The 27,591-nt window shown below is 38.4% G+C and overlaps 1 protein-coding gene across 1 annotated transcript in view; it reads left to right on the top strand.

Annotated features, from left to right (window-relative positions):
* Positions 1-1,813: 1,813 nt before the first annotated feature.
* The window catches only part of PPP1R9A (protein phosphatase 1, regulatory subunit 9A), a gene marked incomplete at its 5' end in the record, with an annotated part of 43,064 nt that continues 17,286 nt past the window's right edge, over positions 1,814-27,591 (top strand). The window contains 6 exons of the mRNA XM_009695238.1: positions 1,814-1,949; positions 11,825-11,980; positions 17,486-17,539; positions 19,927-20,156; positions 21,559-21,655; positions 21,778-21,949. Of these exons, the coding sequence (XP_009693540.1) occupies positions 1,814-1,949; positions 11,825-11,980; positions 17,486-17,539; positions 19,927-20,156; positions 21,559-21,655; positions 21,778-21,949 (845 nt within the window). The remainder of the gene's footprint in view (positions 1,950-11,824; positions 11,981-17,485; positions 17,540-19,926; positions 20,157-21,558; positions 21,656-21,777; positions 21,950-27,591) is intronic.

Genomic DNA, 27,591 nt, shown 5'->3' with positions numbered 1-27,591 from the left:
TTTTTTTTCATATTTTCTTTTAATTTGGTTTTACATTAGAGGAGGCAAATACGTAGCAAATATGGGTTGAATCTTTTTTTACTTCATGTAGTAATATCAAAAGTTCATTGTTCCTCCCAATTGAGACTGAAAACATGGCTGGCTTAGTCTTTGTAATACTTGGCTCTAAAATTAAAATTCAGAGGAAACAGGATCCGACTATGAGTCAGTATGCAGAACAGATGAAGTATAGGGGCCAGGAAGAAACATTCTTTTTCTTTCAGCCCAAGGTCTTTATCATTACTGAGAACCAATGTCATATTTTGTAATAGTAGAATATGAGTGCCAAACTGTGATCTGTTTTGATCAGGATTAAAGTGCTGAGGTTATATCCTTGATTTTGTTCTAGTTTCTGCTCTGTTTCCTATAGATGTTTTTAAACTATGACAGTTTCTTGCAAATTATTTTCAGAGCACCTTGTGTCATTATTCACATAGAGTCACTCATCCTCATGTTTTTTATCCTTTTGGAAGTAATTACTGCCTTGAATATTTTGATGATGTTCAAATAATCTCCAAATTGTATTCCTTCCTGTAGTGCCTGACTTCCTAGAGTCTGACAAATTGTTTGGCATAGGAATGGACTCAGGGTCATCCACTCATGGGAAGCTGGCTTACACATGGATGCCAAATCCCAAATGACTTTAACAGTGATAGGCAGTACTAATGAAAATAATTTTCTTACATGGGATATAATGCACATTTCTACTTCTCATTCCAATAATAAATTAAATTCACCATTTGAGCCAAGTGCTGTGGAAACAAATAATTTACGATATGCAGTATCTCAGTGTCACCTGATCATGCTTTTCAGCTCTGCCTGATAACTTTCCTCACCTGTAATTACCTAATTGTCTTTCTAACCTGCTAAGAAAATATTCCTTCAGCTTAACATCTTTAAATTGGGCTTTTCTTCAGTAGTTTACAGTGTATTGGTGCTGAATAATGGGTGTTTATCATTCTATGGATAGCAATAAATCTAATTACGGTTATGCCACTGTGCTGAAAAAAAAGTGTTACATACCAAGTCAATTCTGAATTTCAGTTGCTGAAAGTGAGATTGGGAAGCAGTCTTGTGAGACTCAACCAAGAAAGAGGCACTTCCCTTGTCTTTTGTTAAGCCAAAGAAATGTGTTCCCAGTGTTCAGCAATAGCTAACAGTGGAGAAAAAAGCTCCTTAGCAACAGAAGTTCATGAAATAAAAGAAAGATTTAAATGAGGCTTAGAATTAGGGAAATGGTGTCTGTCAGATTTAAAAATGTGGAAATAGATTCTCTGTTATAGACAGGAGGAAGGCAAGTATAAATGCTTAGAAATATCTTCTAAGTCAAGATGGAGAAAGAAGTTACTCTGGTGCATGTTCCTTTCACTATGAGCTGCCAGAATTGTGTCTATTGTTACTGTGCATCTGGTCTTCTGTAGGCTTTTGGGAAATAGACTGCTCTAAGGGAAATGGAAGTGATTTTTTTTTTAATTGCCCACTGTAGGTCTGTGTCCATAAAGTTCAAACTCAGAGAATCTTTTTTACTGAAATTTGGAGTGAAGGCTTTAGTGATGACTTCTTTTTTCCCCCTCCTGTGAATGCTGTCATGGTTTGATCACTCCAAGTCTTGCAGACAGTGCCCTACTGGCAAATGTCATCCACAGAACCCATTTAAAACAATCACAGCCATGTATCTTTGGAGAAGAAGGCTACCTTCTATACAAGACAGCTAAAAATCTACAACTTTCGTAAAACAACAGGAGTAATATTTTTTCATGAATGTTTTGTATAGGTTTGTAATTGGACGAGAAAAGCCGGGCCAAGTGAGTGAGGTTGCGCAGCTGATTAGCCAAACTCTAGAACAAGAACGCCGCCAGAGAGAGCTGCTGGAGCAGCATTATGCACAGTATGATGCAGATGATGATGAGGTAACAGACTGTCTAGCATTTCACTATTCGGTGTTTTTTAATGTTCTATTTTCTATTCCTAATTCCTTCTTTTTAATTGTCACTCAGAGGTCAGCTTCTGGCCCTCTCCATTACCTCTGCTGCTGATTTTCACAGATCTTGATGATGAATCTTATTTGAAGAACAAAGTTACTGAAAAGCTTTTCAGCATGAATTTAAAATCTCTGTTTTGTTGCAGAAGAGCAAATATCAGTGTGGTTGATGCTTCTGTAATCATTGCTCTTTCTCTGAAGGCATATGCTTTTCTGAAATAAGGGGATAAAGTTGGTTTCCTTGTGCACTGAAACATTTTAGGGGGTTGAGGAAGTTTTAAACCTTTTTTTTCCCTGGAAGAACTGATGTTCTTCTTAATTCAGAACATTAAGAAATTTTCTGAAAATTCCAGGTAAGACCCCTCCTTCCACACACTGCTTTTTGTTTCTCTGTGAACAGATATTCCACAGGATAGACAATTAATCTCCCTTGTCTGAAGCATATATCGATGTTAACAGTTAGCGCCTGATGTCCCAGTACAAAGATTTTGAAGCTATCAGCTTTGTACAGTAAATTTTCCATAATTTCTCTCCCTTCCCTTAAAATTCCTAATATGCCTAAACAGCAAGATACTTGGAAAGATGAATGAGAATGCTTTTTCAGAGACTACTGTCTGTGTTACCCCCTAAATTAGGTGCTTGGTTAAGGTAAAGGGCAGTTGTTGTAGCAAACCACTTCCACATAACCCAAGCATACCACCTTCATTTCACATTATCTTGAATAATATTATTTGAAATGCCAGACTCCATGTATTAGTGTGTTTTTGTCCTGCGCCAGATTTTTTATTTTATTTGTGGAAGGAGGCGATAGAGAAGGAGAGATAGACAATTAATGCTATGTGTTTATTTCAGTTTAGTTTTCTTTTAGGTACTGAGACAAGGCTTCTAAACAGTGAAACAGAGGAAAAAAATACTCTGAGATAAAATCAGGATGCACTCAGATTTTGAAATGCACTGTTAAACTAGCAATAGATCCGAACAGTCAGAAGTGTTCCAGAAGACTAAGTAAAAATCCTATCTAGCCCCAGTGATGCTTTTGCTTACTTTAATTTTCACTGATATTAAAAATAAAAATATTTTAATATGTTTTAGAATGAATCCTGTCGTAGGTGCATATATAACTCATATAAGTAAAAGTTATACTCGTCTGTATTGGAGATGGATATGTATATGTGCCTGTGTGAGACCATGAAGGCTAGAAAATCCATATCGTCTCTGTTCCCTCCTCAAACTATATAGACATGCAAGTCTTCTAACTTCTGTTTAGTCTAGAATTAAAATACCAGATCTTGACTAATTACTTGAAAGAACTCTATCATCTCCTCAGAAACAAAAAATAGATAACTCCCTCTAGCCTTTGGAACAAGAGACTTGTCACAACTCATCTCAGTGTGCTGTAGACATCAGGGTTTGAAGACCTGTGATACCATTTTATGTTAAACATAAAATGGCAGGAGAGATGTGTCCTAAATGCCTGATGTTCAAATCCTTCTCATTGTCTACTCGCACGTAGAGGGATGTGTGGCTGCAGGCAGACCTATGTGAGTAATTGATACATTACACCTTTTATCTAGAGGATGCATCCACCTGCAAAAAAACCTCGAAGGTTTGTGTTGCTTACGTTCATGCACGGCAGAGATGTCATAACTCAAGAACTGACAATAAAGAAAATGTTTTTAAAATTATATATATCAATACTGATCCTGGTAGTAAGTACCTCAGCTTTTGGTAGGGATTGTTGCTGTGCTGGTGCTGATGGTGACACTTTCATACTGATGACCATGCAAGTGTTTCTCAGCACTATAGTGAAGAGAACAGGGATGAGTAGGTATCATATACTTTTTGTGATGTGTCTTCTTGTCATTGCAATTCAGTGGTTACAAACTCTTAAGCCCTGTTCACTGCATAAATTTTTAACACAAAAAACACTAAATGCACAAAGTGTTTTCTGTTGTTAGTGCCTTTGGATGACAGAAATAAAATGAGATAGGGCGAGTAATTAACAGAGTTAAAGACATCTTTTCTTATCATAACACTACATTGAGGATGATGTCCACCTCTGTGATCATGATGTGCTTTTTGGCTATTAGCATTTGCAGTGAAATAGGCAACTTCTATGCAGTATGTGAGGAAAGGACGAAGTTGACAGGAAAAGATAACTACCAGAGGAGATCCAGAATATCATCAAAGATCTCTTCTGGGAAGAGAAGGAATTAGGCTTCAGAACAAATGCAGTACTTCGGTTCTCAAAAACTGCATTGGGATCATTGAAGATCATACTGATTTCCTACTTAATGCCATATATATATTTGGGAGGGGAGCGGTAAACCTTATTCTCAGAACAGACGGCTGGGGTATGCAATGAGGCATGTTCCCTTTCTTAATGAACAGACTCATCAGAAGTAGATTTTACTCGAAACCTGCAGCAATCCTGAATTTTTTCTTTTTTTGTCACCTGACTGTGCTGTCTAAGTAAACTCACATAACTTGCACCATTCCCAGGCAACTGAGACCATGTAAGCTGTGATATAATGCACATTAGACACAGTTCAAAGACATTTTTGGTCACCACAAGCACTTCTGCTCCATTTACTGTCAAATATGAGCATCACTATGAGCTTACCTTGCTCTGTGAGGGCAAGTGTGGCTGGGTTTATGTTGCTGTGTATCAGACGCCACTGCCAGGTCTGCATTCTCTGGCTCTGGTAAGTAGGGCATCTTTTGGGCAAGGAAATCTCAGTCTACACTGTCTGAATGAATATGCACAAATGTACAATAAAACCTACACTTTCGAGTCCATTTCCTCAAAGCGATAGTGATTCTGACTGCATGGAGTTCAGGAATATTTGGATTGCCAGTGTAAGGATTTTTGTGTTGAGGTGGCACAGAGTTAAACAGGAGTTGCTCAGTCTCAGAGGTATCAAAATTCTATTCGTTTTCATACAGTTCTTAGAATATGGTAACATGGATCTCCAGCTACAACGCTGTGTAAATAAACAAGAAAATAATCTTTATTCAACCCTCCATTGAGGCTGTCAAATTCTGAACCTCAGAGACTTTACTGCAAAGACAGCAATAACATGTCAAGTTTCCAGAGCAGGAAATCAGTGATCTGTGTTTGAGTCCTGGAGTCACTGCACTTGACTGTGTTTGGTAGAGCTGATCAAATCACAGGAAGAGAGTGTGTGCCAGGCTTGTGCAAGTCGTGACGTTTTTTCTTGCTGTGCCACCAGCTGACTGGATTTCCTCTATTTGAAACTTAGGAGAGTCTTCATCATAGCCCAAGCAGCATCTAGCTATTTTGGAAGGATCCGAGTTCTTTAAAATAGCAGCATTATTGAGGCAACTTTGACTTCTGTCAGCCAGTGTGCACTGGACTTGAGTCAGATGCTAAATTAGAGACACACTTGTTATCCTGCTGTAACTTCTTATTCCATTGCCTTGCAGGAATGTTACATGACAGTTATTTGTTAGGGAAGATTCACACTAATACACATAGTGTTTCCAAAAGCTACATTATTTACTGTGTAAGTAATCCTGAAAGAAACTTCACTTACTATATAAATGCCTTGCATCCCTGCACTTCAGAATCTGCTGTTATTATGGGCTGCAGGTCATCACATTCCTAAAATCCCACATCCTTTTGATTTGGTGTGTTCTGTCAGAAAGCAAAACTCAAAGGCTTTGAAGTAGGCACTGTCTTTGTATTTCCTACTTAGTGTGTTAAGTACGACCGGAATCTGTATCCTTGACTGAAACCTTTTGACTTGCCTATGTTAATACAGTGTTCTGTGCACATTTTAGTCAAATTCTGCCATTTCTTGAAATTCTGATTTAAATATGGTATTATCTTCTTCATGTTCTACAGTGAATGGCTAAAGTCCCATAAAGCAGATGACCTGTTCCCCTGAAGGCTGCATATGGTGATACACGATTTGAAATTAATAACATATTGCAGGATTCTATTCACTCTGTGGCCACAGACAAGTAGTTTTATGCAAGTGACATTTTAATATATTTTAATATCACTAATAGTCATTTGAATATTTTTTCTGTTTTAATTCTCATTTATCAGGACATTCTGAGAGCAAAGCAACATTAGAACCATTGAAGAAAATCTTGACACACATGAAAAGAAAAATGTTGCAATGTGCTTGAATGTCTAACACTCAAAGAATACATTTGTTAAACAAGATCTTTCAGAGAGTACAGTTTTCCCAAAATCATTAATATCAAGCACTCCTGTAAAAGCGATGATTGATGCTATACCATCATATTTTTCTTTGCTCTTCTGAAATTATTAATTATACACCATCAAAAAAAATCAAATTAAAAGGTGGGCTTGAGTTCTTTTTATAGTTCTTCAAATGGTGTTCCTTGATCGTGGGAGACTTTCAGCACAAACAAAAGATTTAGCTTGATGCAGTCTTCAGTATGGTGATTTGAGGAAGGTCTGTCTGCATTATCCTGGCCAGTGCTGCTGCTCCTTCTTTCTGCTTGGGAGTGTTAGGCCCATTTCAGGAATTTACAAGGCAGTTAAATAATGTGAGTAACACATTTTCCCTTTTAAAGTGCGAAATTGCAGTTCGTGTTTGTAATTTCATGCTATTAGCTGTGATAACATAACAGCAAAATTGAATGGCTAATATCAGAAGCTATTGCCATGGATAGGATAAGCTTAAACCCTAGGTGCTAGTGAAATCATAGAATCATAGAATGGTTTGGTTGGAGGGGACCTTAAAGATCATCAATTTCCAACCCCCTGCCATGGGCAAGGACACCTTCCGCCAGACCAGGTTGCTCAAAGCCTCATCCAGCCTGACCTTGAACACTTCCAGGGATGGGGCATCCACAACTTCTCTGGCCAACCTGTTCCAGTGCCTCACCACCCTCATGGTGAAGAATTTCTTGCTGATATCTAATCTTAATCTTCCCTCTTTCAGTTTAAAGCCATTGCTCCTTGTCCTATCACTACATGCCCTTGTGAAAAGTCCCTCCCCAGCTTTCTTATAGGCCCCCTTTAGGTACTGGAAGGCTGCTATAAGGTCTCCCTGTTCTCTTGTTCTCCGGGCTGAACAATGCCACCTCTCTCAGCCTGTCTTCAGAGGAGTTGTTCTCCATCCCTCTGATCATCTTCATGGCCCTTGTCTGGACTCGCTCCAACAGGTCCATCTCCTTCTTGTGTTGGGGGCCCCAGAGCTGAAGGCAGTACTTCAGGGGGGGTCTCACCAGAGCGGAGTAGAGGAGGAGAATCCCCTCCCTTGACCTACTGGTCATGCTGCTTTTGATGCAGCCCAGGGTTCAGTTGGCTTTCTGGGCTGCAAGTGCACCTTGCCAGGTCATGTTGAGCTTCTCATCAACCGGCATCCCCAAGTCCTTCTCCTCAGGGCTGCTCTCGATCCATTCTCCGCCCAGCCTGTATTTGTGCTTGGGATTGCCCCAACCCATGTGCAGGACCTTGCACTTGGCCTTGTTGAACTTCATGAGGATTGCACAGGCCCAGCTCTCAAGCCTGTCACGGTCCCTCTGGATGGTATCCTTTCCCTCTAGCGTGTCAATCACAGCACACAGCTTGTTGTCGTTGGCAAACTTGCTGAGGGTGCACTCAGTCCCACTGTCCGTGTCGCCAACAAAGATGTTAAATGGCACTGGTCCCAATACCAACCCCTGAGGAACACCACTCGTCACCAGTCTCCATTTGGACATTGAGCTGTTGACCACAATTCTTTGAGTGCGACCATCCAGCCAATTCCTTATCCACTGAGTGATCCAACGATCAAATCCATGCCTCTCCAATTGAGAGACAAGGATGTTGTGTGGGACAGCATCAAATGCTTTGCACAAGTCTAGGTAGATGACGTCAGTTACTCTTCTCTTATCCACTAGCGCTGTAACCCTGTCACGGAAAGCCACCAAATTTGTTAGGCACGATTTGCTCTTAGTGAAGCCATGTTGGCTGTCACCAATCACCTCCTTATTTTCCATGTGCCTTAGCATAGTTTCCAGGAGGATCTGCTCCATGATCTTGCTGGGCACAGAGATGAGACTGACTGGCCTGTAGTTCCCCAGGTCTTCCTTTTTTCCCTTTTTAAACGAGAAATAGGTCTTTTGCATGGATGAATTTTGCTCACCAATACAGACGGGAGAGCCTGAGATTTTCCTTCAAGACCATGTAAGTTTCTATTGACTATTGAGTAAATAAACTACTGTTTTTGTTGTCAGCCAAGAAAACAAAACATATTGCAATGGACCTCATTCAGCTACAATAAACAAGGCTTTGTTATTTTGAAGTAAAATAACTTTTGTCTGTGCCTTGCTGCTTCTTGTAAAACACTGAATTTCCCGTTCTAGCTTACTGGTGCAGGATCTGAATAACCTTCTAGTAGTTTCATGTGAAACAAAAGTCAGCAGATATAATTGTTTCAGGGAAAGTATGTTTCATGTAGTTTATGACATATATATCCATAATGCACACATCAATTTTTTTGAACCTGTAATTTATGTTTCATGTGATTATAAGATCAGATCACTTTCTTTTGAAGACAAAAACAAAATTCCCATTTCTTTCTGTGTTCTGTAATGTGTTTGTGCCATCCTGCTGTCTTGTTTACCTGAGGAAATGGCAGTGCTTTGCTGTGATGACTAGTTTTTGCATTAATTGAAGGAAAATGACTGTGCCCATTGACACTCATTATGTACAATTTGAAGGAAGATTTTCCTTTGTGTTCATTTTAAGCTGCCTGATGTCCTTCTTCAGACACTGTGGCTTCTGAGGCCAGTAGAATATTTCCTGCACTTGAATTTTTCCCCAGTATAACTTAGTCCTTCATATGGGTTCGTTTTTATTTTTGTATGAAGTACTTCTTTTTAGTTTAAGTCTTTGGAGGAATCAGTTTTAACTAAACTCATCTGTTTTATTCTTTTACCAAAATTGGCAAATATAGTTAGGATTTTGCATTAAATTAATATATTCCTTTAAAATGCAGGTGCAGCTGAGCCAGACCTGGTTTTTTATGTAAACCGGGCATGAGTTTGCTAGTTAACAATCCTATTTCTGCCTCCTCTTTGCACGCTTCAGAGATTTCCTTGCCACTGCTGATGGACCTGTTGAGATTTTTTTTCATGTAGAAATGATAGTTGTGGATCACCTTATAGATTTTTCAGGGATAATGACTTCAAAATTGACAGTACATGGGTTGTGTTAGTATTTTGTCCCCACAATAATTCATTTCATTGAAATCTCACTGGTATTTTAGAGATAGTTGTTCTGCTTCTCACTGCCCTGATGGTGTGTGAAGGTGGTGTTACATGCTCCTGGAAAAGCCAAGAGAGTTAGCAGCCTCATTTTCTGTTTAGGCAGTAATGCGTGTAGCTGTGGGGAGTAAAATAGAAACAGAAGTTGTTAGAGGTGTAGCATAACAGAAGATTTTGTGTGTGCATGTGAGATCTAGACATAGAGAATGGTAAATTTGATTTCAGGTGTTGGTTTTTTTAGCTGTAATGCTAACATGCCTGGAAACTCCAGTGAGATGGATTGTGTGTTCTTTGCTTCTATTTCAAGTAAGGAAAAAAGAAGCAAAACCAGCTATTAACTTTTTTGTTGAAGACTACTGAGATTCTTAGTCTTAGTACATATAAAGTATTTAAAATAAATGGTTACTGTTTGTTGGAGTGAGAGTCGGGCCCCGAGTAACGACGTAGCCTCAATATGAGTATGGTCGTTCTCCCTTTATTTAAGTTTTTACAGCATATTTATAGACAAGCAGAAAGCCATGCACTAAGCCACACATCTATGATTGGTTTACAACTTATGTCCACGTGGATCGAGTTATTTTTAATTGGTACACGGCTCGTGTTCACACAGCATGAAGTAACACGGTTCACTCTCCTGCTCACGGAGATAGCTCCTCTTATCTTTTCTTTTGTTCTGCTGCTTCTGCTTCTTAGGGGATTCAAGGAGAGTTCGGGGTTACTTTCAGGCCTGCAGCTAAGGCTTTTATTCGCGGCCTATTGCAAGAGCTGGATTGTTCATCGCAATCAGGTTATGTCCCTTCTCATTCAGCCACTCTTCCACAACTGTTTATTTCATTGGAGAATATGTAGCTATTTATAGAGGCAAAGAGCGCTCTCCTAAGAAGTGGCTTGCATTAACAGTGACATTTAAAGTATGGATGGATTGTGCATGTTGATGACTTACCAACTTTTGGTAGTTCTTTTAATATCAGAAGATTTTACGAAAACGTTCTATGGTCTCTGTGTGTTTTGGCTTTCTCTGCTTTTTAAAACTTTAGTGGTTTTAAAAAAGGAGAATATAGATTTTTCATTATCTTTAAAGTTTCCTTCCAACCCAAACCATTCTGTGATTCTATGTTTCTGTGTGCTATTTATCCAAGAAATGGTGATGTTTTGTTGCAAGTATATTACCCTGTTGTTGAATGCATCCATACATCTTTTCTGTCTGGGTGTACTTGTGCACCTAGACTTAACGTGCTTCCATGCACTGCTTTTTAATTGAGAGAGATTTCCATAAGCCTAAAGAACAGCTGGGAAACTAAATTAAGATAGGAACATGAGATTCGAACTGTTGTTTGAACATCTGCGTTTTTACCTGTTGTTTTGAAAAGTTCTTTTGACAGAAAATGACACTAATAGATAATCCTAGCACTACCGGGAATATACTTCTGATAATAATATTGTGTGCCTTCATCTCAGGAACTGAAAGCTCATGAACAAAAACCTGAGTAGTTCTGTCAACATTTTGGTGTTATTACCATATAAACATGAGAAGGAGTGCACCCTTCTCCCACCCATCCTTTTCCATGTATTTATTGAGTCCTAAGCTTTATAAATCCAGATGTGGCCCTGAGGGAAGTGTTTGGTTTATAATATGTTTGCATAGTCATTGCAGGCTATTTGTGATCCATATGGGATGTATTCCCGCTTCTAGAGGGAGCCCTGCAGAAGCAAAGTGGTACCCAGCATGGAGAGAGATGAGCACAGGTGTACGTGCAAAAGGTTGTGTAGGCAACTTGGGGTTTAATTTGCAAGCCTTTCCTTTTCAATATTATTGTTTTGTTTTGTTTAATCTTGAGATGCAGATTGTAGCATATGGTTTTTTAAAATTCTGTTTTGTCAGCAAATTGTTCACATCTCATGGTTTACCAGCCCAAGAAACACCTGCATTTTCTATTTAAAACTTGCTAGAAGCAGCTCCAGATTCAGGATGAAAAGTCAGTAAACTTCAGGCTCTGAACTTGTCTCTGACACTCAGTTGCTTTTTCCTGCTGTTGCCTTTCTGTGTGGGTGTGACTTTTCCATTATTAATTTGTTTATAAAGAACAAACCAATGGATTTTCAAATTCAGCGTGGAGTATCACTGGAGAACTACTTCCTCCAGATGGCTTACAAAAGACTAATCAAGATGCTGTCAGTCCTATTCTGCTTTATTTCTGTTTGGAAAAGATTGCTTGTTAAATCTGAGATCAATTTGGAGAGGTCTTCCTATGGAAAAGAGGCCTCACTTGGAAAAGGATGAAAACCATTGAAATACAGAGCCAATAGTGCTTAAGCAACAAATTCTTAGTGCTTAAGACACTGTTTTCTCCTCTCTCTTAATGTACTAAAATACTACTGTGGAGTTGTATTTTGTCTGGTAAAATTCATAAATACTGGGATTATAGATAAGAAAAAGATTAACTTTTTTGTATGCATTATGCTGTGTTTGCACAGTAGCTTAATTAATCTTTGAACAGTCTCTGCCTAATAAGAGGATAACTGGAATTTCTTAAATGTTATAAAATTAAGACAGGGGAATATGCTACAGATGAAGAAGATGAAGACATGGGACCTGTCCTTCCAGGAGGTGACATGGCTATTGAAGTGTTCGATCTCCCTGAAAATGATGACATGTTCTCCCCCAGTGATGTAGACACCAGCAAGCTTGCTCACAAATTCAAAGAGGTAGGATATTGATCAGAAAATATTCCTGGAATATCTCACTGGAATTAGATTTCTAGTTATCTCATTGCTCAGTGTTTTTTTTTTCTCTTGAAAACTAGACTTGATTTATAGCTGTTTGTATACTTGGTACTTTTGAATGACTCAAAAAGTTCTGCTTAAAAGAAGTGCAACTGTTCTTCAGAGTTGGTTTAGCATCAGCTTTTAGGTGACTGTTGCATTGATGGAGGGTAATTTATAATTTAAGTTTTCAGTACAGAAGTTATTCTGCCTCAGCAGTTAGCTTGCGTTTTTTGACCAGGAAGACAAAGTGCAAGTTAATTCATTACTAGCAGATTGCTGCCTTTTTCCAATCAAAGGTGATGAGGAAAACCAAACAGCAAATGCTAAATTTCAGTGAAAAGGGCCATGTGGAGCTCATCCTATGCTATTAGGCAGCAACTCGTCAATGTACAGCAGTGTCATATGTTTGGCCATGTGTTTAGAAAGATGCTATATTGAGGAAGCAAACATATTTCAAGCTGGTGTTTTACCAAACTCTGTGGTTACAGAGTTTGTATAGCATCCACTGGTACTAACTGGGGCTTGAATCAGTGCTGTTCATTGCGGTCATTGAATTCATGTAACTTAACATGCCAAAGTACTGAGAAACATTTCTTCTGTATTTTAGGCTGTGCTTTTGATGTTTATTTCTGAGCTTTCCTGAATTCTGATGCAAATAAAGACATGAAACAATTGGACTTATCTAAGCCCACAGTTATGGGCTAAGTGATGACAATAAAGAACGTTTTTCTTTTTAAGTACAGGAAGATGGAAGGGGTGAGAGGAGCCAGAACCTCATGGGAAATTTGAGCAGCAGAACACCCAGAAAGGAGTTTTAAAATACAGAGATTCCCTTTTTATCCTTCTTCCCCTGTCCTCTCCCCTTCCCCTTCCCTGTACTCAAACCAGATATTTTATCTTCTGTAGATACACGTTGTTACTACTCTCTAGTGAGAGTAATGTATGGAAAGTAATCAGTCAATGCGCAACCGGTCTTTCCCTTTTCTGTTGATACCCTTTTCAGCCTTTGGATGCCTACTGTTATTCATCGTTGTTTCCTGAAAGTTTTTTACTTTACTTAAATGATGATTTTCTCACTCCATATTTCAAGTTCCAGACTCTTAGCAAATTAGCAGAACAATTTACTTAATTTTCTAATATTTTACATCATACATAGTGATACTTTCTTAAAGCTTGGGAAGATGCTGCCATTCTGATTGTGCCAGTGTAGCAAGGCTATGCAAACCACAGATGCAGTGAGGGGCAAGACACTCACCTTTGAATAAATTACTTGTAAAACTACACTTGAATACGATTTCCATCAGCTTGGGCTATTGCCATACTTTAGCATGACCAAACTGATTTGAAGCTATTTACAGACCTGTCTGATGTCATGGGCTCAGAACACTGGTGTGGGGGAGATCAGATGAAGGGACTGAGATCCTCCAGTTTAAGTGCAGGTGAGAGCCTGAGAAGAAAACATTAAATGCTCCTGTGTAAGAGTGGACTCTTTTTCACTAACCCACGCAGTTACCGCTGCTACAAGCATGCCACTTTTGTTTCACTGATTGTATTTAATAGTACACAGCTGCATTTTGTTGGCTGCTACAGAGTACATGTATTTTTCTTGGTATTCTCCCTGAATTCTTTCAACACTGGAGGACTTGTTCATGATCACGCTGCACAAGCCCACACAGTGTTTTCTGGAATTGTATTTAAAGAATAACTGTTCTTTCTTGTTCTTGCTCCAGAGATTAATGAAAGTATTAAACAAGTGGGTTGGACATAATCTTTAAGCATAATAGTTTGACCTAATTAGTTGAATTCAGTCTTTGCAATGAAAAATGTGCTCACATACTCTGAGAACACTCTTATTTGAAATGCCTTGCTTTTGGAATGAAAGTCAGAAGAGAAATGGGCATTCTTGGGTGAATCACTGTACTTCTGCAAGTCTTGTTTTCCTGGCTGTAAAACAGGAAAAATGGGACTGATTTTCCTTAACTGCTTTTAGAGAAAGAGCTAGAAGTTTTATTTTAGCTGTGATGATTGAAGAGAGACAAGATCTGTAGGGAGAAGGGACATTTTATATAAGAATTAGGGATTATATTTCATGTGTTAATGAAATATATGAAAATTGATTATTATAATATGCAAAAAATATTATATAAAAGTTGTCATGGAGATTATTAGATTCCATTGATTGCTTTCTTTCCCAGTGTACTTTGGATCTTTTAACATCTGCTAGCTTTTCATTTCATTCTACCTTTTGCAGTCTTAGATTAATTTGATCCATTTTCTCTATATATCTTATTTTTTCTAAAAAGTGTTATTGTTTTGAGGGAAATTAATCAGCTTTCCAAGACATCTTTGAAAAGGAAATGTGCCAAAAATTATTCAAAATGTCTTTGTTAAAATGAAGCCTTCAAAGTTTTATATTGACTTAGAAAACATAAAAATACAAAATAATATCTCCCAAGAATTTATCTGGCATTATATGGGACATGGAATAAGGTATTTCTGCTCCCCTATTAGTAAAATTGCTTAAAAACTTTTAACTATGGAGTCTAGATTTGCTTGCCAAACAGTTGACCTTGCCTGTTGTTCAGTCTAACGTATAAATGAATTAGTATTTCTCTATCTGTTCTGCAAGCATGATTAGTTCTTTAAAAAGAGAAAAAAAGAAAAAAGTAGATGTCTAGCTACACGTTTGTCTGTTCGGCAGGAAAGTGTCTTTTTTAATTCTGCCTCAATGGGATCTGCTGTACCATGTACTGATTCAGTGATCTGACTGGGTGCTCAGTATTCATTTTTTAAACTTACTAACAGAGAGTATAAAAATAACTGTTAAAACCATCTGTACCTGAGCAGATTGTCATTTATGCAACAATTTGGTGTTTATTTGTATGTAATAATAAGTTGTTTAAGTGCTGCTTATGGGCTTGTGGGGTTTTAGAAGAAATGAGAATGGACTGTAAGCAGGTAGCCTAAGGCTTTGAATCTTGGCTTTTTGATTTCATTATTAACTCTGCAAAGGGCAAAGCCTAGCTCATCCATCCTTCCCCTGATTTTATCTCATTCCAAAACAATGAGGTAGCAGAACTAAGCAAAGGCCTGGGCACATTATAAACACCGTAACATTTTGAGATGATTCTTCTGTAATTTTCACTACGAACAGAAATGGAATGATGAGAAAAAACAGTTCTCAGTCTCTGAAAATTGCAGATCAGAGGTTGGATTGATTGACCTCAAAAATTGCAAGTAACTCCTTGCAAATGCTAATTCAAGTATCTCCTTAGTTTCCTCAACTATGTATAATTACAAAAAGGTATATATCCTTCTCGGCTTCCTGGTCTACTGGAGGGAGTAGCACCACTGACCACTTCTTGCCATTAACACCGGCTCCAGGGTTGCCGAGTGCCCTGTTCCCAGCTGCACTGGCATCTCTCCGTCCTGGACCAGTAGCCCTGCTCTCCTGTGGCACCTCCTCAGGAACCCCATGTGATCCACAGGTTAGCTGTGTGCTCAGGACAGGTTCGGTCTGGCCCCACAAGTGTTCCACCTGCTAGTGTGCCTGGTGTGCCTCCACGTTTTACATGCTTCCACAAGATGTTGCAGTCAGTGACTTGTTTCATTTGAAATGAAATCTTATATCTGCTGCCACTAAGCACTTGAAAATTTGTAACGCTTTTCAGTGCAAAGTCAAAAAGTGAGTGTAAGTAACAGATGATCTTGGGAACTAGAAGTGCTTACAATCTCCTCTGGAGACAGTGACCAAGAAATAAGCGTTGGAAAGAAGATTCCTAAACTGTTCCTCAGGTGGAACTGGTTGCATCAGTGTCTCCTTTATTCCTTCCAGCATAAATTCAGTAATTCTCGACCAGAAAGGACTAGGTTTATTCACTAGATCAGTTAAGACTGATTTGCAAACCGAACTGCATCTGAGAGTGTGCGTTTCCTATGCCACAAGAAGTGCATTCAAGAGGCTCCATGAAAAGGGAATTTCAAAAGTAGCTCGGCCTTTCTTAGAGATGCTTGTACCAGTCAGGTCTGTGATGACTCCTATTATTTTGAAAATTACTCCTCTCCTCCAGAAGAACTTCTCTTTTGAATTATTTGTACGTTTTTTTACTAACAACCTGGTCTTCAAGAATGTAGGCATTGCTTCACCAGAGATGATAATTTCTGGTTCAGTACAACTCCCTCAGGTACTCCATTAGTTCAGCATAAACTATTCCCAAAAGGTCCCGTTAGTCTTGTAAGAGAAATCACCCCCATGTAAAACATGCTTTTCCGTAACTATTCCTGTTATTCATAAATAATGGATGAAGGCTTTGTCTTCACTGCAGTGCCAGCTCAGGCTCTAATTCAGGTTTTGCCCTTGCCCTCAACTCCTTACCCAACACACACGAGTTACTGATTCATATCCTTTAGATTTAAGGTTTGGGGGCCTGTCAGAAGTTTGTCTGTGCTGCCTGCTTTAAATAATAAAGCAGCAGGGATTTGGATGCAGACTGGTATTGAGTGCATGATCATTTCCATTTGGATTAGGATTATGCTGTTGAAGTTGTGGTTCGATTCGTACTTTGGAGTGTTCTTGGAGCCTGTGAATAGCGGACCTTTGGGGTGAAACTAAAGGTGTTTCAGGACACTGCCTAATACACTCAAAGAGCTCACAAGTATTCAGTCCACAGGATCAGACTACTGTAGGTTAGCCCAAAAGAAATCCCCCTGGACAGTGTGCAGGTGGATGCCAGATCCTCAGCACCGACCCTTTCACTGTACAGATCCACTATTACTGTGGCACACTGCTTAGTAATGTAACTACAACCTTTAGCACACTGCCTGGGCTCTTCATCTACTTGCAATCATTTTGTGTGCTTGAATGCCATTTCCTGTTTTTTACAGTTTCCCTGTGTAACTGCTCTCAATTGAAATTAGCTAGCTTGAGCAGAGTAACTCCAGCGAATGGTGGAGAAGGATAGCATTGGTTTACCTTTTCTTTTGCATGAAATAAATGTGTGAAATCTTCCCTGAAGGTTTTCCTGACTTCCTGAGTTGTTAAATCACTTGTTTCCATATTTGCTTTTTTGTAACGTGCGTGCATTAATCAATGCAGTGGGACTTTCTGACAGCACTGGGACGTATTTCACGTTCACATCAGAGGAAAGCAAAGCCCAGCAGGATAACATCTATTATTTTTTTTAAGCATAAGACATTTGGTTTTGCTAAACAGATTGGATGTTCTGATTTGAAATTATGAGTGGTTAGACAGCATCCTATCTTTAATTAGGTTGCACAGACTGAGTCATTTTGCAAGCTAGACATTTTAATTTACAATCTACTGCACTGCAGCACTCTTCAAGGCCTTCTGCTATGTAATAAGGTATTCAACTTGCAGCACAGGCTTTAAAAATACTGGAGTACTCTCTGTGACTTCACTTGTTTATTTTATATTTTCAATTTTAGTTGCAAATCAAACATGCAGTTACAGAAGCTGAAATTCAGAAGCTGAAGACGAAGGTAAGAATCAATATATGGTTAAACGACGATGTTTTTTTCTTCTCATGCAAAATCAGATCTGAAGACATGTATCTTTATGTGGGTGGAGAAGTCAACATCCTTATTAAAGGCTGATTAAGAAGCACAGTGGCTCAGCTAAATCTTGTCTTGGTGTATAATCTCTATTCAAAGTTTCAAGTGAAATCTTAAGTACTACTGTTAAGAGAAACTGCCAACTTGTGAAGCTTCAATTAAACATACATTTTAAGGGATATCATAATGACTAAATGGCAGATTTCTAGTTTTACAATTCTAATGCATTTTCTCAGGCTTTTAAATTATGTTTGGATTGAATATTCAAGTCTAAGTTAGTAGGTTTTTTATTTACCAGTGATGTTAAGGTATCCTGTTTATGCTAGTTTCCTTTTTCTGACATTTAAACCCCCCCTAATTATTTAAAGGTATTTCATAGAAATTTTTATATGCAGAAGAAAAAGTGCTGTTTCATAGTGTTGCAGTTCTCGTTAAAAGATACTCCAGAAAGGAAAAGGCTTACCAGTTTAACAGAAAACATTATCTCAGAATTGGTTGCTAGTTATTAGGTGGAATTTGCTATAGCAATAAAAAAGAATTGTATTTTTTTGTACTAGGATAACTGTTATGGGAAGTCAACTAATAATTCAGCTGTTGAGTAATATTAGGTTTTATAATGACATCCTTCCTTTTGAGTTGGAGTACATTATAAAGGAAATAAAAAGAAGAGAAAGAGAAAATTGTACTTCAGAAAAAGATTTTAGATTATAGTTTCTGGCAACATTTGTACTCACCATGTACTTTGCATAGTATTTATCAAATCTGCATAAATTATTGTTAAAAACAAATTCAAAGTGCAACTATTTTCTATTAGTACAATTTCTGTTGTACTGTTTCGGTTCAGAAAGTCAGAAATCTTTTCTTCCTCTGCATTCCAGTTCCAATCTAGCAATCAGAACCACGCTGTCAATCCCTTGGGATTGTGCTGAGCCCCATTGACTTGATGGCAACGATGCGTGGGTGTAAACATTCATCTGTGTAAATCCATTTGCAAGATTAGGGTTAATGTGCCTTTTGTGTTGGACTTCTTTACCTAGTGTTTTCAACAGAGCCGAACAAAATGTGGCTAGTTTAGGTACATTACTAATAAAACTGTAAACAAGTTATTTTCTTTGTGTGTATATCATCCATGATGCTAGCGAACTACCTAGAGCAAATTAAAGAGTCTTGATAAGTAAGCAGGGATGTTAAGGCATTTTTTGTTTTCTGTAAACTCTGGGAGCCAAAATATACAAGCTGCTGAACAACCCTACCCTTATCAAGCACCAAACATTGAAACCTGCAGCTAGCTTCACTTGGGAAGTGAGAAGCCTAACACAAAAAAAAAATCGAACAACCTAGCAAAGGAGCTAATGTTAGTTATAAATTCAGCAGTAAAATTCAGACTTCTTTGAGGTCACTTGGAAAAAGTCATTGGGCTTCTTTAGTGCCAAACAGTGTAACTAGCAGTGGAACTGCACTGGTCGTAGAGTTAAGCAGTACTGCTGATGTGTTTGGCAGAATTAGCACCTGAAATCTTCAACAGCAAGGGCATATTTTCCCTTTCATATTAGCTCCTTACAACTCGGTAAGCAAGTTTAAAGGAAACAAGAGTAATATATTTATAACAGGTTCTCTTCGTCCTCGTAATAGTTCTGGCATAGTTTCAGTATTGGGTGAAAAGCTCTGTGCTTGCTTAAATGAAAAAAGATTCTAGGTTATGACCCAATGCTAAATTTTGAATTATGCTCCAGCCTCTTTTGTTTGGCTTTATAGATTAAGCAAGATTGTGACATGAAAACAGACATTGTAAGAATTCAGTAGAATTTCTGATTTGGGTAAAAAAGCAGATAGATTAGGTGCAATTTGCTTTTTTCCTATTGTTTTCTAAATTGTTCCTAAATCAAATAGAGAATCTAGAAATCAGATTCCCCCCAAAATAAGAAATTTCATTGTTTTATGAAAGTGTATGAATGCTTTGTAACACCTGAGCCACATGCGTAGAGCAAAATACGTCCCCAGTGCTGACGGATTAACCCTGCAGTTTGCCTGAATACTTCACTATTGACATTTTAAAGCATGTTGGCATATCCCAGAGAAGCACAGAGGCTGCACTGGCTGCACAGGGCAAAGGTTCTACTTCATTTTATGAGGAAGAATAATATATGTGTCAGCCTGCATTATTTGTCTTTGAATGCTCTTTTCTCTGCTAGCATATTACTTTTATAGCTATTAATTTGCTGGTTTTCACTGTTCATGTTGTTTGAATTAATCCTAAATTATTAGACTGCACTTTACACCTTTTTACTGACTGGCATCACCACTCTTTTGTTCAGCTGCAGGCTGCTGAGAATGAGAAGGTGAGGTGGGAATTGGAGAAGACCCAACTGCAGCAGAACATTGAGGAGAATAAGGAAAGGATGATGAAATTAGAGAGTTATTGGATTGAGGCACAAACCCTGTGTCACACAGTGAATGAGCACCTCAAGGAGACGCAAAGCCAGTATCAGGCTCTGGAGAAGAAATATAACAAGGCAAAGAAATTAATCAAGGATTTTCAGCAAAAGTAAGCAGCTATGCCAGGCTCGGCAAATGACTTAGTGGCCAGATAGGAAACATATAGGTGATATATTTTGAAATATGAAACCCACTATTAAACACCTGTAAGGTAAACACTGTTTTTCACTTTTTTTTTCATGAAAAACACGGGCTCTTTACTATGGAAAAATGTTAGTAGTATTCAAGTATTAGTTTAATATTGTTGAGAAGTAATACTATAACAATAGAGACTTAGTCTATAGTATTCCAGGTTGGAATGTTTCAGAATTAGTAGGTAACTCAATGTGATTGCAAACAACGAAGAGTAATCATAGTAAAGCATTTGATCAGTAAGGTTTGCAGCGATTTATATTGGTATTGTGTCAGCTGGATTCTCTCCTGTTGTGTACTAATGTAACATCAAAAAGAAAAGAGTTTTGTTACATTTTACATTTTATTTTTCTTCTTCTCGTAGATACCAAGAATGCTTGAGCTGGGTTGAGCTAACTGATGATTATCCAACCCCCTCTGTTTCATGTGGTCCCCTCTCCCTGATGGCTAGCAAGAATAATAACATCTTATGTTTCTATAACAGCTTCTATTCCCCCAAATTTCTTTTTTTGCAGAAACTTTTTCATTTTCGGCTGAAATATACTCATTTAAAGAAGAAAACTCAAAAACATACAGCAATGTCAAGTGAAAACTGGGAGTGCAGAAGTGAATATCCTGTCCCATTAAAAAGGGGATTAGATAATCAAAATGTCATTACCTATCTTGGTATTTTGTGACTGTTCCAGAACTAGCTGGCATCTTGTGTGCTTTCTATCAAAAACATCTTAGATTTTAAAAATAAAAAGAAATAGGGAAAATAGCTAGAATAAACTTGGATAACCTTTCTGTTGTTATTCTGCTTTATGTTAGTAAAAGATCTGGTCAGTTATTTTTAACTATCTCAGACTACTAAAATCACCTAGGAGATTTCATTATAGCTTACTAGAAAATTAGATTTGTACCTGAAAACTTACGGATGTCCTTTCTGTGAAGGAATGCAGTCATACTCTAGTAAAACAGAGATTTGCTCCATTTCCTACAACAGAACATAGCATAAACTAAGCTAACATTGTTTTCGTTGTAAATACAGATTACAAAAAAATTAGTTTAACTGTTTTGATTATCAATTAACAACTGAGGGGTTTTTTTCCAGATAAATTCCTCTTACCATTTTTATATCTTCACCTGGCACATTGACTTAGACTAAACAATTGTTTAGGGTTTTGTCCTAATTGCATTTTCATACTTCTTACTAGGTTAGTAATTATTTATTAAGGGCAGATTTTTCTGATGCGTAGCTTAAGATATATCAGAACATTTTGTTTTCTGTTTGAATCTGATTGCTTTGATGACAGCAAATACGCCTTTTTTTCTCTAAGAGAACTTGACTTCATCAAACGCCAGGAAGCTGAACGAAAGAAAATAGAAGATTTGGAGAAAGCACACCGTGCAGAGGTTCAAGGCTTACAAGCTCGTGTGAGTACTATTTACTCTCATACTTGAAGAATGAGATGATTCTGTCTGATACTCTGGAAAAAACCCGTATCTAATAGATGTGTATGTGTGTTATGAGTAACACTGTGTTGTATTTCTTTCAGATACGAGACTTGGAAGCAGAAGTTTTCAGGCTAATGAAACAAAATGGGAGCCAAGTTAACAATAACAACAACATTTTTGAAAGGCAGACATCTTTTGGAGAAGTTTCTAGAGGAGATCCAGTGGAAAATCTAGATACTAAGCAAGTGTCCTGCCTGGATGGCTTAAGTCAAGGTTTGTTTGAACCAAACCATAATTCCTATTGGTATGTCTGTAAATAGCATGGTTATCATTTAGGATTTAAAAGAAATAATTAATAATGTGAGGATGTTGTTATTCTTCCAAAATTCAGTATTTAATGACAGCTGTGTCAGAGTTATACCAAATAATGCCAATATGAAGTCCCAGAATAGCTGTACAATGTATATTCTTGAAGAAATGGAAGTGACTAAGTGCTAAGAAAGCAAAGATCATTATTGATTTCTTAAAGATTTCAGTGGGATGCCATCAACATTTAGGTTTAATTTGATGCTTCTGTTATATTAATAAAGTAGGAGAAAATTATGTTTTCTTCTGTGTTTCTAAATCTGTCCTTAATTACCCAACCACCAAAGATAAAACCAGAACAAAGTTATCAGAATAAGAAAAGCAATGTTAAATCTACCATTTTGAATGGATATCTGCAGGTTCTGATCCCACCTTGATACAGACATGAAAAAGAACCATGTAGGTGGCTCTCACCATCTCTCAGGATGGAGCCTTTTGTGAATACAATGCAAATTCTTTACTAGCACATTAATTAAAAATCTCATTCAGCTGTAGCACAGCCTGATTTACAACATAAGACTTGTAAGATTTTGTTCTACATTACCAAAGAGCAAAAACAATTTGTGGCAACACTGAGATCTGGATAGATGCTGTCAGCAGGGTGACTGTAACCTTTACTTGTTTTGCATAGATTTGCAAAATTCCCATTTTTCAGGCTGTGCAGTGAAAGTACACAGATAACTTCCACAGCTTTAGTTAAAGTTTTGTAATTGCATGTGGCTCCTCACTGTTGAAGTATATGCAGAATTAAAGCCAATTTTAGGTCCACAACCTTGGAACAAATTGCTTGGAGCAGGAGCAATAGTTACTGTGTATTTAGTAACATCTGTGAAATCAGGTGTCAGAGGTGTTGGGATTCTGACAAGGGGCACCAGACTGTTCCTGTATATGTTTTCATTTTAAATAAACTATAATATTACTTATTTCTCTGGTGAAAAAAAAATGCATTACATTACCAAATAAATTAATATCTGGCAATCACAGAGATGTTTTATTAAAATTGATATTTTAGCAGTTACTTCATGTGTGGACCCACACTGAATAGTGCTCTACAAACAAATCAATATGAATTACATTTTTAACAAAGTATGTGTATACAAAAGAGCTAGTGCTGCTGAAACAGTATTTGGGTGATGCGCAGACCTTGTGGAATTGGTTTCCACAAATCTTCACAGAGCTGTTTCTTTCTAGCAAGTGTGTATTATAGTGAAATCTCTGAAGTTCAGAAAAGCACTCGGGATGACAAGAAGTGGGTATTTCTGCCATAGAGACTCAGTAAGTGTTACAAAATATTTAATACTTAGCAACGCTGTTAACAGAAACCCTTTCAGTAGTTTGCATCAGGAGAGGAAAGTGTGTTTCCTTTACCTGACTGACAAAAATCGTGCTTATACTTACTGTTGTAACAATGTCAACACACATCTATGGCTCAAGAGCTGAAATCCAGGAATTTCTACATGCCAAAAAAAAAAAAATCCTGTAAAAAATTATTTCTAGAAATTTGAAAATTCTTTGTATAGCATTAAAACTCTGTGTGCCAGTACTTTCAAATTATATTTTTCAATTGATAGATGTGCATGAAAACTTTCATTTTCCAAGAACTGCTGTTTCTCATTGCAAAAACATCCCCCTGGAGAAACGTTGCCAGTGTTTAGTACTTCTGAGAGTTAGAATAGATGATCTGTGAATTTAAATGCCCAAGTTTAACCACCTGAATGCAAACACAAATTATTTGCTAGGAAAAATAGACAATCAGCAGTGATTTTTTGAAAACAGAAAAAGCATAGTTAGACCTTAGATTCCAGGCTGGATTTGTGTTTTTAACAAGAGAAAAAGAAAAGCTCTTTTTTTAGATAAAGAGATCCCTAAACATACGATAGCACTTTTTGACTTCCATATACCTTTTCCAGTAAATTCTCTATCAGAGTCTCTGAAATCCATATGAGACTGTAATGTAGTGATACTTGCTCTGCAAAGACCCTATGTCTCCATATCAACCTTCTTTAAACCTTTTTAAGAAAGGACTTGCCATTGTCTAATGATACTAACCACTAATAATTAGTGTATTTACTAATCAACCCATGGGTGTTTGCAGAGGAGTTATAAAGGGCAGGGGAGATGTCCACGATGTCTTTGGAAGGTGAGCAGAGTTCCTCCAGGTGCAGCGTGGTGTACATGCTGTCTTTGTGACATTCATGCAAGCGCTTCCAGTCTCTTTTTTGGCCTTTGTTTGGCAAGTATAACACACGCTTCTTTATCAAGCCTCAGCATTAGGTTTGTAGAGTGGGACTGCATGTACACAGCCACTTCCCATAATTTTTATTCTGAAGTTTGCAGGTCTATCTTCCCTCAAAAAATCAGGTTATGTAAAAATATATATTTTAATTAAAATGATACTAAATATATTTTTTGCTTCAATGTGATCTGAGGTGTTTATTACATTCTTGCATGGTAATAAATTTGGGAAGAAGTAATGGATGTGACTTGACGGTTGCATACAAACAAGCATAGCTGTCCCTGCCACTGCAGGTGCTCTGGCCGCGTTTCGCATCGTGCCAGACTGCATGACTCCTCAGGCTGTAACATAACCTCATACTGAGTTTGAGGGGCTGCCAGTAACATCAGTGGAAATTAGAATGAGAAAATCAAAACCATTATGGCCCACAGAGTTCTTCGTTTGCTTTGCTGGGGAATACTAGAAGCCTGAGTATTGTGTTTCTTTTACAAATATATCATTTATTCTAAGAGTTCAGAAAAGTCCAGAAAAAGTGCATTGTAGCTTTCTAGTTTAGTGGCCATGAGCTATGTCTGCAGTAGAGAATCAAGCTATTTACTGGAAGGAGTCCATGTTTTGAAATCTAAACAGTTCAGTGATGATGCTGACTTTGACAGTTATTTGCTCATCTCTCTGCAAATGCCCATTCAAGCTGCTTTGACGGCTATACTTTCTGGGTGCCTTGGGATGCCCAGGGCTGCATCAGTTCACAGAAGGAGATTTTGAAATCTATCAGGCTGTATAATGGAAAAACAGTAGGAGGGCAGGCGAGCTCTTTGCCACTCCACAGTGGTACTGAAATAATTCAGATGGAAGCCCATTGGAGTCAAGTGGTTGAATGCCTGCTGAAAGAAAGTCTAATTACATCATCTCCAAGAGCAAAATAAAACCTGTTACGACTTTTATGTGAGAGATTTATCAGGCTCCCCGGTGGGTTGGAAGATTCCTAGAGAAATGTGTGAGGTGTGTGTCTGTGGTGGGGAGCAGCGAGGGCTGGCGGCTCTGCAGGAGAGGGAGCTGGGACTGAGGGTGACAGCACGTGTGGCTGGGGCAGAGACCACCTGACAGCAGCCCAGTCCCACTGCACCCAAGCATGGTGAGCAGGGCAGGTCCAGTGATGGAAACCAGGGTCAGCTGGGATCCCAGACAAGTTCATGGTGGTGAGGCAGGCCTGAGGGCAAGCCGGGAAAGGGCTGGCGGCTCTGCAGGAGAGGGAGCTGGGACTGAGGGTGACAGCACGTGTGGCTGGGGCAGAGACCACCTGACAGCAGCCCAGTCCCACTGCACCCAAGCATGGTGAGCAGGGCAGGTCCAGTGATGGAAACCAGGGTCAGCTGGGATCCCAGACAAGTTCATGGTGGTGAGGCAGGCCTGAGGGCAAGCCGGGAAGTCTGTCCATGGGTTGTGGCTCGGGTCCATATCCACATGACCCGAGGATGAGAGCCCAGCTTAAATGCAGGTGTGGTATGGAAGGAGGAAAGCCCCTGCTGATGCTGTGTGAGCTTTCTTTGGAGTAGCCTGAACCACGGTTAGGTACCTGCAGCACAACAGAAAGCTGCCATTGAGTGCGAGCAGCCCTGCAGTAAGCTCCAGGCCCAGATAGTATTTTGCTTTAACAAGGCCAAATGACCACTTCTTTGAATAATCATTTGCATTGCTGTATCGATAGTTTGCATAATTTCAGCAGTGAAAGGAAGGGATGTATGGAAGTGTGCAGACCTGAAAGAACAAATATAAGCAGTTTAAGTCATGACAATGTGCAATTATCCTATGGAGTACTTATGGCAGAAGCATAATTACAAATCAGACTGTGCTAATGATTCTGTAGTGTCATCTGAATGTAGAATTAACTCTTACACAAGGAATAAAATCAAAACATGGTACTGGAAGTCTTTGCAGTGCTTTAGGACAACATAAAACTGCAAAAATAAAAATTGAGTTTGAATGAGTCTTATCCCTCAGTTATTTACTGGCATACTAACTCAACCTGTGGCTCTGATTTTGAGACAGTTTGAGCTGAACTGACAGATCATTACTGATGAAATGGGAGACCCCACGCCATCCCTGCCTTTGTCCAGCCACCTGGTTCTGCCTCTTCCATTGCCCTGTTCCGGCACTTACACACTTCTCTGCACACACTGGTTCACTGAAACAACAGAAAGCTGACCAAGAGGGCAAGAGGTTAGAGTGTCAGACTAAAATTGGATAGTTTCTGCTGGGTCAGTCATTTGAATCAGCAAGCTGCAGTCCAAATTCTGAGGAACTCGGAGCCGAGGGTTTGTGAGAGCAGGAGGAAGAGCAAGAGCTCTCCATTTTGGTGGTGGTGGTAAATCACTAAATCTCTTCTGCCCTTGGTGAAATCACATTCTCTGAGAGTGAAGATCAGGGCGCCATGGAAAGCCATGAGAAAAATTTCAGCTTTGCTCAAGTTGGTCGAAGTTTCTTCATTGGCTTCAGTGAGGCTAAAATGTCTCTGTTTATATTTGTTTAAAGTCTGTAAGATCAGCTTCTGATTAATTAGTGTGTTATGAATCCAGTACTTAGACAAGTAAATAAACTTAACGGATTCTGGTTTGATTTGTACTCTAAGGACTGCAGAAAAAAAAAGTTAAAACCGTAAAGCCTGTACTCCTTGTCTGGTATAAAATACGAAAACACATTTTAAAATGTATTTTGTGTTACTGCAGCTTTGTAAAATGTTAAATTTGCTGAAATACTCAGATTTCACTTAAGTGAATGATTGATAGCTAAGAAAAGTGCAGTTATGTTGGCTCTATTTGTAGAAGCCAGCCAGATAAGAAGTGTTTAGTACACTTTGCTCATGAGACGTTCAAGAATAGGGTGGCTTTGAACCTTGGCAGGTAAGATGGTTTCCTTGTTCCATTTTTTAATATGAAATATTTCTCCAGTTTTCATCTATCTCATAATGGTATTTGGGCAGTATTTGAAAGGGGAAAGATCTGAAACTGCTTTCCCTTCAAAACCAAAGAAATGGGTTTTCATTATTTTTCCAGCAGAAAGTTACACATAAAAAGGCAACAGTGCATAAGCATGAGTGACTGTGTCCAGCTCTTTTCTGATGATATATGAAAATAATACAGCATTGGAGTTTTGGGGTTTTTTCTGTTTTGTTATTTTAAAGTACATATAGTAGAAGACAACATCTGTACAAACCCCAGATATTCAGAAAATACAGCAACTTCGTACAGTTAAGAAGTGGGTGAGTAGAGTACATCTCCCAGCTTTCACCCACATCTTCTGGTGACTCTTTGTT

This window comes from Cariama cristata, unplaced genomic scaffold, assembly GCF_000690535.1.
Source record: "Cariama cristata isolate BGI_N322 unplaced genomic scaffold, ASM69053v1 scaffold19852, whole genome shotgun sequence".
NCBI lineage: Eukaryota > Metazoa > Chordata > Aves > Cariamiformes > Cariamidae > Cariama > Cariama cristata.
The sequence above is the reverse complement of the archived record's forward strand: the minus strand, read 5'-3'. Positions and strand labels throughout refer to the sequence as shown.